Below are 12,634 nucleotides of genomic sequence, written 5' to 3'. Positions count from 1 at the left end.
TAACTTTGTTGATCTGTACACAAGTTTTTTTCTGAACATCAATGTTTCATAGTTTCTCACCATTTAAACAAAATGTTTATCTGGTCTTTACACCAAAATGAATAATCTCTCATTTCCCCACATTGTACTCGAATTGCTACCTTCACACCATGATGTCTTAAATTCAGCCACAATCTAACCACTGTCACTGAGATCTGTCAACTTGTTGATACTCCTGAATTACCTTCAAAATGGCATCCATAACCACCTCCTCTTCAGGGACTGATTGGGCAGTGGCCACTGTACAAACCTAAGCCAGCTTATGATCGGACTTCCTCCCCACATGGGGGAAAAAATCGTGATCTATGCCAATGAACACTCTGCCAAACATAAACTGACAGCTGGTTGTCAGTGTGTGAGCTCCGGCCTGACATTTCAGTCACAGGTAAACGGAACATATCACCCTGTATTTTCAGCTTTGCTTTACAGCAGCAAGCCACAGCACTCAGACACTTACTATCTCCAAGGGAGCTCCAAGGTTTCCTTATGTTTTCCACAGATGCTGATGTTGAGATAATGAGACCAACTCCTTTTATCATCCTTCCACCGACAGCAACCTCAGAACTCAGAAGAAGCACCATTACGCTTCTTACATGCACCGTCCACCAGCATAAATATACTCCGTTCAGTGGCCCCCCAATAAGTTCAGATCATATGAAGAGCACAGCACGTGCTGCAGGAGGAGGTACAGAGATAGAGGCAGATGTGGAACAGGACCGCCGGTCAAAGCTGACTGGTCCAACCCTACTCGACTGAGCTCAGATGCAAGGCTGCAGGAGTCACAGCAAAGGAGGTTGTAACTGGTTCACCAGCAGCAGATGTGCTTTCTCATGTTGAAGTTCCCTGAAGTAGGGTCATGGGCAGAGAATGGAGGAATCCATCCATACGTTGAGTACCAACATGGTTTACGGTACTTAGTGCATGAGTTCCTCCATGGAAAGAGCATGTTTGGAATGCAAGCAAGAACTAAGCACTGACATACCAAGGATGCATGCCACATGCTTTAGATTAATAGATTTTGCCAAACCACCCCAAAATTACCCTCCATTCTCCACCTCCCATTTGTGGCTAATGTTAACCCTCAAAAATATGGTTATGATCAGGCAAACCAGAAGTTAACATTTAAAAACTTAAGCCAGTTTCAACAGAGGTAGGTCAACAAATCAACGCCTTCCCAGAAGGTGTCCAGGTGATAAAGAGTTTTTAAAGAGTGATATATGCTTTCACTTTAAATCTATTTTTATCTATTAGCTTCCCTTGGAAAACCATGGAAGAAAGATCCAATCCAAAAACAATTGAGGAGGTTGTGTTTTTCCAGGGTCAACAAAATGATTAACCACTCCCCGAAACCATTTTCCCCTTTCTTTTTGCTGCTCAGCAAGAATTCCACCACATCCCACTTCAACAATAATCTTTCATTATCTTGCCACCTCCCTTTGGTACATTGTTCTTTTGCATGCTTTCCTGCAATAAGGGTATTGGACATAAAACATGCAGAATATCTCGAAATGGCATCCAGTAGTGAAAGAACTTCAGTGTACTGAAACTCAACTTAGGATTTTCCATTTTTAACACTTTCTGTTGCTACAGATAAATATCAGAGCCATTGAGTTGTATATAATTGCAAATTTAAGTGAATTAGTAACATGTGCTGTTATTAATGAACAAAGTGTCCTTCCAATTCACTTAGAGACATAATGTGAATTGCAAATCTTCAGAATTACTGTTAATTTAAAGAACCCCATTTTACATAAACAAAGTCTTGTCCTTGGCCTCTCAGCATTTTTAATAACTTACTGTATTTGTGCATTAATTGTCCATTAAACTCCTCTCAGAAATTTAGGGCAGTAACTCAAAGGGATTGACTTCCATGCAGCCTGTGTAGGAAATCTGGGTTGCTATGCACCCTAGTGATTGTGCATTTGATATCCCATAGCTGTGATCACACCATTCTGAGCTTGCACTTGTAGCAATTTAGGTGCGAAAAGGTTTGAAATTAGACTTTTGCAATAATCAGACTTCCTTAATAATGCAGAAAAGTACTGACAGCTATTCATTATCTCAGAGACTGGGTTCTGAGGGCTATCCATTATCTCAGAGAATGAGTTCTGAGGAAAAGTTTGAGCCTTGGGAGAAATCTGCTGAAATAGGCAGCTGAAAGTGAAATAAATGCTACTAACTATTAGAGAATGGATAATTTCTAAATACGGCTTTAAGTTAATCTATAAGCATAGAAAAGGAGTTTTAACTAAATAGAAAGCAATTTAGGACTAATTTGGAACGTTCTTCACAAAATGATGATTCTGGTGGAGTAGGGAACAAGAGAGTTTTTAAATAATTTAAGGAAGTGACATTGTGCATTGACACCTTTAAATATAAATATTTATATATTTGCTCAGCTAATACGCAATCAAGAAGCATTAAGCCACAAAGACGTGCTTTCAGTTCTTGACAGAACCAATAAGTTCATAACATTTTTTGTTATATACATGTCACTTTGTGTGTTCTTCAGTAAAATTGAAAGTTGGAACTAATTCAAATATTGATTAAATGTTTTGTTAGGATGACCCATTCTCGGCGCTGGACATCCACCTGAGTGATCACCTTATGCAAGATGGAATTCTGAAGCTGCTTCAAGAGGAGAAACGGACTGTAGTGCTGGTTACTCATAAGCTACAGTATTTGCCTCATGCAGACTGGGTGAGACAACTTACATTTTTAACATATTTTTATAAATGATTGGTTTTTTTGGAGCTGGTCATCTCAATAGGCTAGATGGCTAGCGTGGGATTGAAAAATATTAGCTGTATGTGCATTTGATTTCTGTTTTGCCTGAGGTATTTCTTCTTGTCCTCTGTTTGAAAGTGGAAGGTAATGGCAAGCTACCACTGACAAAACTGCCAAGGAAACTGCTCAGGATGAAGCATCAGCAAGCATTATTAGCAAGATTCCAATGATTTAAGTGTCTGTCTATCAAAAGCATGGTCAAACACATTTTTCTACAGATACATTGTACAGTTTTGTTATTTATTGAAAGGTAAAGTTGCCATAGTCTTATCAGACCATAGGGCTACTCTCTCATGTGTGAGAGAGAGAGAGAGAGGTGTGGTAGGTTAACCTGAGAGTCAAGGAACTAACTCAAAATTATTAAAATTGATGGTGCAACATGTTTTTCATTAAGTATGCACTTTGGAAACTTCCAGCAGTTGGGTAAACCGTTTGAGTATAAGGTTATAAATCATCTTTCTATAATGTAAACCTGTCTTGTAATAGAATGATGAGTGAGCACAATTAGAGAGGGAGCCAATATAAACAAATAGGGGCACTTTATGGAGAAAGAAATCAAGTTGTGGCAACAGGTGGAAACAAAGAAGTCCTTGGAATATAGAACATTCTTTTTGGCCATGCCTGAGTCAATTTAACAGAACTCTCAAACAAAACAACCAACTTTTCACTGCCATAATGATATGAAATCAGTCATATAGCATTAATCCCATAATGATATCCCCCTGGTATATATCAACAGACAATAGCAGGCACATTCTATTTTTAAACTGCAGCATTTTAAAAATATTTCCAGTGCAGAAGATTTAAATGCCTCCACAGTTTTAAAACAAACAATTCTGGTGAGATTAGACCTTTTTATTTAAAAAAGTATAAAGTCAACGCACTGTGTTTTTGACATCCAACTAACAAAAATTGGATCTGTTTGAAGGCAGCTTCACGTTTACACATGCAGTTGCCTCCACTAATCAAGGAGCTGTAACGTAAAATCATACATCTTTCTTGCCCCCGACTCCAGCATCATCACTTTGCAAATTCAAACCATGGTGTTTTCATAGATACATTAATGTTCAAATATATATTTATCATTAAAACTATTTGCAAGTTATGTGCTTATATTTAATTGATGTACATTGTATTTCCATAGATTATAGCAATGAAAGACGGTACAATTCAGAGAGAGGGAACCCTCAAGGATATCCAGAATTCCGATCCAGAACTATTTGAACTTTGGAAAACACTAATGAACAGACAGGATCAGGAACTAGAAAAGGTTTTTCAATCTTCTCAGTTTACTTACACTCAAATTCGTTTCAATATGATAATGTATTTTGATGACTGACTGGATTTTTAATTTTTGAAAAAAAAGAACAAACTCAAAAGAAAACAAAGAAAAAGTTTCCTTTTGTCACAAATTAAAATGGATTTATACTTTATCAGCAGTGATTCAGTGCACAAGCTTTTCCATCACAATGCTGGAAGTCCAATAATTTATAAAACTGAGTTCTCATTCTTGGGGTTGGTTTTCATTGACAGGCTTAGCTATGACTTGAAGTAACACTTCCTTTCTGTCCACACATGTTGAGTATGAATAAGGTAAAATCATTATTTTGTTCTACAGGAGACAATAGCAGAAAGCAAGACAGCAATGGAAAGGAAAAACCTACGGAGAGCAATGTATTCGCGGGAGGCCCTTCTCAAAACGTTGCAAGAGACTGAAGACGAAGGTATTCATCTAATTTTACACAAATTGTGCAAAATCCATCATAGAATTAGATTCATGCTGGAGTTCTGAGATGGGAAAGTGGAAGAAAAGCCAGCAGTGAGCCAGAGGAAGCAGAATAAGCCCTGCCCCAGACACTGAACATACTGAGTGGGCTTCCTGCCCCTCACTGGCAAGAGGTACAACCCTCTGGAACCTTTGGTCAATATGACTGACCAGCAGCTCCAACATTGCCTGTTGGCACACCCATAAAGGACAACTGATAGAATAGCAAACCCAAGCAAATCAGGGACATTGGGCAGGGAGGCATTTGCAACTTTCGAAAGGATGGGGAGGATATAAGAGTGGGTTTCAAAGTCTGAGTAAATGGGAAGGGAGGCCACGATCCTGTCTTCTGAAAGGATGCCCAAAGGGCAAAAGGTGTTCTCCAAAGATAGTATCTCACTTCCTTCCTGAGTTTTTAAAAGCCCACTTTAACAAAAAAAAACAGTCTGCTCACTCAAGTGCCCACACCAACCAGGTTATTGGCATGAACAGGATAACATTGGAGTCAATTAAACTGAGCCTGAATTATTTATTCATATATGGTGAGCAAGATGCCAACTCTTCATAGCATGTGGGTGAACTCAGGGTTGGCTTGGAAAATGGCAGGCTGGCCCTACAATGTGTCTTACATGCTCCCCTCACTAAAACCACACTTGGTTTTAGTGAAATCCAGCCCAGGCTCTGAGAAGATCATTGCACCAGAGAGAGAGAGCAATTTCACAATCTCTTAACAGAATAGGGAATATTTTCTACTTTAGTGTATAGCTGCACAAATATAATTTGGGAATGACAATGGAAGAATCATTTTAATGCAAAGGTCTTAAAGTTTCAATGTGTGTTTTTTTTTTCAAATTGAGAAACCTCAAACAGGGCCAAAGATGCAGGATTACCATCAAGCTAAAAATGAAAAAGGTACAGCAGATAAATGATGGAATATTCACTAGGTGACACTAAGGTTGGGTTTTATAAGCTGAAGGTTGTAGATAAACATGAGAATAAGTGGGCTGTTTAGAAGTTGCAGTTCTCTTAAAGCATGAGCAACAACTACGTTTTTGAATTTGTTTCAGGGACATGTCTTTGGAATCTATACATACTTTTAACTGTCCAGTTACAGAGATTGCAGTCAATGTGAAAGAAAAAGGGAATATTAGTTCACTGTTTTATGACCTTCTTTGTACATTTATTACAGAAGATACTACTGATAGCGGTGATGATGACAATCTTTCATCTGTCTTGCGCCAGAGAGCAAAGATGCCGTGGCGTGCCTGTGGGAAGTATCTGAGCTCTGCAGGTTGTCTTTTACTGCCTCTCCTGATCTTCTCGCAACTTTTCAAACACACAGTGATGGTGGCAATTGACTACTGGCTAGCAAAATGGACCTCAGATGCTATTCAATTTAAAATTGAAGCAGAGAAAAGAAACTGCACCCTGATCCAGGTAAAGCCTTCATTGTGAACTGAGTGACTGCTAGACCAGTTTAGAGAGCAGTTAAGTATCGACTACGTTGCTGTGGATCTAAAGTCACATGTAGTCCACATTGTAGATTTTCTTCCCTAAAGGACATTAGAGGACCAGGTGGGATTTTTGCATAATCAATAGTAATTTCATGGTTACCATTTTTGAGCCTGGCTTTACATTCTGGATTGATTAATTTTATTTCAATTTCACCAGCTGCCATTGCGGATTTTAAACCATTTTATCCAGAGTATTCATCCAGGTCTCTGGATTACTACTCCAGTGACATTTCCCATTACATCACCACCTCTACTGTCTTTACCTGGTCTAGCCTACATGACATTGCAAATCTACAGTTATCACAGATCACAAATCACATCACAGATCCATACATCCCACTGGTGCCTGCACCAGCTTTTCAAACGAGCATCATTACCGAGTGCCAATCTCCTGCTTTTTCTCATACCCTTGCACACTATCCCTATCCAAGTACTCATCCAATCCCCTCTGAAATGCCTCAACTGAACTTACATCCAGCATACTTCCAGGCAGTGCATTCCATACCAGACTGCATCCACTCACTGAATGAAGATTTTTTTTTCCTCACATCACCCTTCCTTCTATTGCATATGACATGAATGTATTTGACTCTATAGTGACTCCAAAATGCCTGAGGAAGTCATCCCACGAAAGGCAATTTGGGTTGGGCAATAAATTCTGAACTGACAGTGAATCCTGCATCCTAAGAAAAAAGCATACAGTACTATAGGCCAATTAGATCAGTTGGCTTAATGGCCCGTGTGTGTGTAGTAAACCAACAGCACAGGTTTGATTCCTGTTCTAGGTGGAGTGATCTTGGTACCTTTTCCCTTCTCTTTCTCCTGAGAAGCAACAAACCATTACTGTCAAACGCTGCCAAGGAAATGACCCACATTGAAGGATCAGCAAACAATGAGCCTGCCCTTTGGCAGAAAACACATGAATAAATCTATTTCTACAAACTAGCACTTTGCATTTAATTCCCATCGTTCACATAATAAATTCAATTTGAAACTAAAAACATGAGCAATTAATTTTGTCTTTGACAGGGGTAACTGTCTAGTGATTTCAAGAAAAATAAATTAACAATAATCCAATTATAAGATTGTCAGGTACAATGGATCATCTAAAGGCATGGTGAGTGCTGTTAAAGTGATATATTTTGGAAGGAAGAATGAGGAGAGACAATATAGCATGAAGAGTTCAATTCTGAAGAATATGCAGAAATAAAGACACCTGAGGGTATATGTGTACAAATTATAAGAGACTATAGAGCACCAAAAACATTTATAAATCCTTTATAAAATAATGACTGTGCCTCAATTGACTTATTATTTCAAATTCTGGACACTGCACTTTAGGAAGCATCTGAAAGTTTTAACAAGGGTGCAGAAATGATTAATGAGATTGATTTCAAGGATGAAGGCAAGGAACAAAAATGCTGCGAAGTGATTTGATAAAAGTATTCAAAATTACAAAGTGGGGGCCTGGAGAGAGTAAATCGTGAAAAACTGTTCCCATTTACAGGCTTATTGAGACACCGAGGCCATGGACTAATGGTCATTCACAAACAAGCAAAGGTGAAAAGAAGAGGAACTGTTTTGTGCAACAGATGAATAGAATCAGGAATGCAGAGCTCAAGAGTACAATGGTGGCAAAGTCAGTTGTAGCTTCTAAAGGAAATTAGTTAGAACCTGAAGAAAAGGAGAAGTAAAAAGGCGTGAGAATGGAAATAGCAGACCAAATGGCATCTTTCTATGCTGTAATTATTCTTAGTCCAAGATTCTAGGAAGCCTTTCCATCTAGATCCTCAGTACAGTTGTAATAATTGGTATAATTCAATGTGCAAACCTGCTCTAAGGTCATGTTTTCCATTTGCTAGGTGATTATAGGAGCAGACAGGTTCATGGCAATTGACTCATCATCTCCACAACTTGCCTGATCGTGAGCTAATCAGCTTGTTAAAAGCTGACCAGCAAGTTTCTCGGCCTATCTCAAACCTTCACAGTAGAGTCATATCCTGCCAGATATAGAGTATGGTGCTGGAAAAGCACAGCCAGTCAAGCAGCATCTAAGGATCAGGAGAGTTGACGTTTTGAGCATAAGCCCTTCAACAGGACCTTGTGCTCAAAATGTCGATTCACCTGCTCCTCGGAGACTGCCTGACTGGCTGTGCTTTTTGATCCTGATCTCCGGCATCTGCAGTCCTCACATTCTCCTGCCAGATGTAGCCAAACAATCAAAAGCCAGCAGATTCTAGCTAAAGACCATTGGTTATGGTCTAGACTTCACAGGATCCAGTGGTGAGAAGGGAGGCAATTTTCTTTTGTTTTCCACATGGTGGATGTTGCAGGAAAGTGAGAGTTGGGAGCTCGGAGAAAAGGTCAGGTGATTGGCTTCAGAAACCATTCACTTGCCCACCTAACCTGTGCCTCAGATTTTCCCCAAACTATGGCAAATGGAGGCCCAACTCCCCAGTCCAGAGGCAGGTCATCCTGGTTTCCCGGTCAGGAAATTAGCCACTTTTCTCACCTGCCAGGAAGGCAGGATGATGAGTAGAGGCACTTAAGTGACCATTAATTGACCACGGAAGGGTAGTAATTACTGGTGAATCAGGAAGGTTCCCAATAGACCTTTTTGGGATTTGAGATTTGTCCTCATTTCCCTGAAAACTGGTTGAACAGTGGGGTTTGCTGCCCCTTTCCCCTGTAAATTGCTGTTTCTCTGTATACAGCTATTAATGTTAATAGTTTATTTGTAAACTGTACTGTTTAATAAAATAAAAAAATGATGTTCTTGCTGAGCACTGAATTGATGTAGCAAGGAAGGGATGGGAATTGGGGAAGTGGGGAGGAACAACTTTTCAGTGCAAAATTACCAAATTATTTCCCCTTCTCATTTCCTTTCTCATCACTTCCAGGGAAGGGAAATTCAGTCCTGAGACTGTGTGCTGAGTTCAGCCAAATCATTTTCAAGTGTTTTTTTTTAATCTTCATTTTCTGTGTCAGTGTTGGGAGAGGAAAATGATTTCACAACTTAATTGACATTTGCATTGGCTTCATTGATGCAGATCAAAACGCATCTTATTTTGTCCTAACAATAAACCTTAAATCTGCCCTCAGAAGGAAATAATCCGTTCTCTGCCTACATCTGTAATGTAAACCTCTTTTTAATACATAGAAAGTGTGGCAGCATCATGTTGCAGTCTTTTCAAATGGCTAAACACTGAAGTCTGTGGAATGACAAGACAATTATGATTTGCATAATAAATCTACCAAAAATGTATAAAAATGCCACACTGATCGATGAAACGTCATTCTAATTAAGCATGTTTACATTTAGATTGAAACCCCTTTTAAAAAGTTATAACTGAACCCCAGGAAACCTTTGTACTTAAATACATCCAATGTGCATTCTGACATCTAATGCCATTCTTGTCTGTGCAAATGAAATGTAGATTTTAACGTGATGATTACTAAATTACCTGTCCATGACTTTTCTCTTTCACAGTTGATTCAATAAAAATAAAACCACCAGCATCTTAAGTCTATTGGTGAATTGGTCCACTTCAAATATAAATCATTTATTCACTGGGATCCAAAGGATAAAATTACAGATCATTAACAGAAGCATCAAAAACTATTTCTGTTCAAAAGGTTACAAAAATTATTATTTCATTTGTTCTAAATCAAAAGGCTACAAGTGATCCTTTAAACCTGAAGTGTCATTGAATGCCTTTTTACAGAAATTGAATAGAAAATGTAAAAAACATTTATAAAGCAATGCTACCTGACTGAGCATTTTTAACTGGGATAAATAGTGTACTAAAAATACAAGGATACAATTAATTGCAAAGCGTTCTTGGGGAAAATCACAAACAGGATTATGAAGCAAGGAGAATTGGAATCTGGAACTAAGCTTTTTCAATTTTTTTTCTATTAATTTAAATGTAAAGAAAAGTTGGAGACCTTCATTATAGGTAAGCACTTTCCAGGACTCTGTCATTATATTGATAAGACCCATGAAACCCACTTTTAAAGAAATAGACTTACTTGTTTTACTGGAGTGGTCAGCATTGCATCATTGTGTATTGTTTTTATTTATCTTTGTTGCACTAGGACTGTCGCTTCAATCATTCCTCCTACACAATAGTGTTCAGCATTCTGTGCTGCCTAGGGATTGTCCTCTGCTTAGTTACCTCTATTGCTGTGGAATGGACAGGTCTCAAAGTGACCAAGGAACTACACAAGTGTTTGCTCAACAAGGTCATCCTGGCACCCATGAGGTATTGGACTATCTTTCAAAATTACGTTTCATTGATATCAACTTTAAATTATAAGGACATATTTTTAACCTCATATGACTCCAACTAACAGCTCAATTTACATGTTGCCAAGTTTTATGTTTTATCAACTTCAGTTCCATGCTATTGTATAAAGTAATGGTTCTGAAAGAGTTAATGTTTAATTTGTGTTCAACTCTAATATCCCAGTCTTTGAATGTAGAATTGTCTAGCAGGAAGTCCCAGTGGAAAGAGATGTTAATTAGTTCATGTTATTTGCATCTATTTCAAACATGCAATGAACAGCATTTTGTTAGGCAAGGCAAGTGTCTCCTCTTGTTATGACTCTCTTGTGGTTTATTTTTTTCCACTGATAATTAGGCAGGTCATTATACTCAGCAAAGCAAGGATTAATGCAGCTGATCATCCCAAATACCAATAGTAGTAACTGTCCAATGTAGTGCCCACCATAAAGGGCACTACATAAATCAAAGTGAGCCAAAATTTCAAAGGAATTGGTGGCTTAGGCAAGCTTGAAATTTCTAGATCTGCCCACAGTCTGATGTTAGTCTGCTTTGATGCAGAATACTGGCAGATAGATAAATTTACAAAATTTCATGCTTTTTTTCTTAGAATTCCTCACTTAAAAAGAATAATAAATTGGACAGATTATATGGCACCAGTGATCCTGAAAGGAATCAACAAAATTTATCTAATGCAATAATTTGTTTCCATTTGCTTCCAATGAATTTGAACCAGAGACTAAAGGCAAAACTTAGGAAATTAGAAGCTAAAAGTGACAAAGGAAATCTTTATAGACAAGTAGGACCCTTAGAGTTGTGGGTAGCTCATTAACAACATGTAATTTAAGCATTATCGAGAGTACTTAATTACATGCGTAATAATCATCAGAAATTACTACCAGTGAATGTTGCAGCAGAACTAAATCTCATGTGTAAGGCAAGGGACCAAAGCGGAACATTACAAAATACAAAATCACCATTAGCTCTAAATATTCAATACAAATTCCTTATTGCTGCTTGTTTTCATTCAGGTTCTTTGAAACCACTCCTCTTGGAAATATACTAAATCGATTTTCTGCAGACACTAATATCATTGACCAGGTAAGATACTTCTCTGATAGTCCAGGGATGTCCCAGTAAATAAATATTCTTCTGTTATGGCAGAACCTTCATGAATTCCATCAGGAAGCAATGAAAATGTCAGGTAGTTACCACCCAGCAATAGCATACAGTAGTTTACAATTAGATGTATATGCAATGTAAAGATGTACTTAAGATCTGCATAGATGTGGACTGTAAAATAGAGACTTTTTTTGGCATTCAAATAATGGGGGACCGCTTTCTGCTGGATTTTTAGTGTTTAAGACCATCTCTGAACATGGACCACTGAACAGTATCTGCTGAGATCGCTGTCTGATTCTATGAATGCAACAAATGAGACTGCAGTGATCCTGTATCAGGCCCCCAATATAAGAGGGTAAAAACAATGATTGCAGATGCTGGAAACCAGATTCTGGATTAGTGGTGCTGGAAAAGCGCAGCAGTTCAGGCAGCATCCGAGGAGCAGTAAAATCGACGTTTCGGGCAAAAGCCCTTCATCAGGAATACAGGCAGAGTGTCTGAAGGGTGGAGAGATAGATGAGAGGGGGTTGGGGTGGGGAGAAAGTAGCATAGAGTACAATGGGTGGATGGGGGTGGGATGAAGGTGATAGGTCAGAGAGGAGGGTGGAGTGGATAGGTGGAAATGAAGATAGGCAGGTAGGACAAGTCATGGGGACAGTGCTGAGCTGGAAGTGAGGTGGGGGAAGGAGAAAAGAGGAAACATAGATGCCCTGGGGTTGAAGTCTTCCGAGGTGGAGGATGAGGTATTATTCCTCCTCCAGGCGTTGGGTGGTGAGGGAACGGCGGTGAAGGAGGCCCAGGGCCTCCATGTCCTCAGAAAAGTGGGAGGGGGAGTTGAAATGTTGGGCCGCAGGGCGGTGAGGGTGTCCCAGAGATGTTCCCTAAAGCGCTCTGCTAGAAGGCGTCCAGTCTCCCCAATGTAGAGGAGACCGCATCAGGAGCAACGGATCCAATAAATGATATTGGTGGATGTGCAGGTAAAACTTTGGATGTGGAAGGCTCCTTTAGAGCCTTGGATGGAGGTGAGAGAGGAGGTGTGGGAAGGTGAGAAGGGGTGCTCACCTTCCACCCTACCAACCTTCGCATAAACCAAATCATCCGCTGAAATTTCCGCTACCCACC

The 12,634-nt window shown here is 39.2% G+C and overlaps 1 protein-coding gene across 8 annotated transcripts in view; it reads left to right on the top strand.

The window, feature by feature from the left end:
- The window catches only part of abcc8 (ATP-binding cassette, sub-family C (CFTR/MRP), member 8), a 234,343-nt gene that overhangs the window by 171,781 nt on the left and 49,928 nt on the right, over positions 1 to 12,634 (top strand). For all 8 annotated transcript variants that reach the window (XM_043705957.1, XM_043705956.1, XM_043705955.1 and 5 more), the window contains 6 exons: positions 2,602 to 2,739; positions 3,971 to 4,096; positions 4,445 to 4,550; positions 5,781 to 6,028; positions 10,204 to 10,370; positions 11,422 to 11,491. In XM_043705957.1, coding sequence (XP_043561892.1) covers positions 2,602 to 2,739; positions 3,971 to 4,096; positions 4,445 to 4,550; positions 5,781 to 6,028; positions 10,204 to 10,370; positions 11,422 to 11,491 — 855 coding nt within the window. The remainder of the gene's footprint in view (positions 1 to 2,601; positions 2,740 to 3,970; positions 4,097 to 4,444; positions 4,551 to 5,780; positions 6,029 to 10,203; positions 10,371 to 11,421; positions 11,492 to 12,634) is intronic.

This window comes from Chiloscyllium plagiosum, chromosome 16, assembly GCF_004010195.1.
Source record: "Chiloscyllium plagiosum isolate BGI_BamShark_2017 chromosome 16, ASM401019v2, whole genome shotgun sequence".
Taxonomy (NCBI): domain Eukaryota; kingdom Metazoa; phylum Chordata; class Chondrichthyes; order Orectolobiformes; family Hemiscylliidae; genus Chiloscyllium; species Chiloscyllium plagiosum.
The sequence above is the reverse complement of the archived record's forward strand: the minus strand, read 5'-3'. Positions and strand labels throughout refer to the sequence as shown.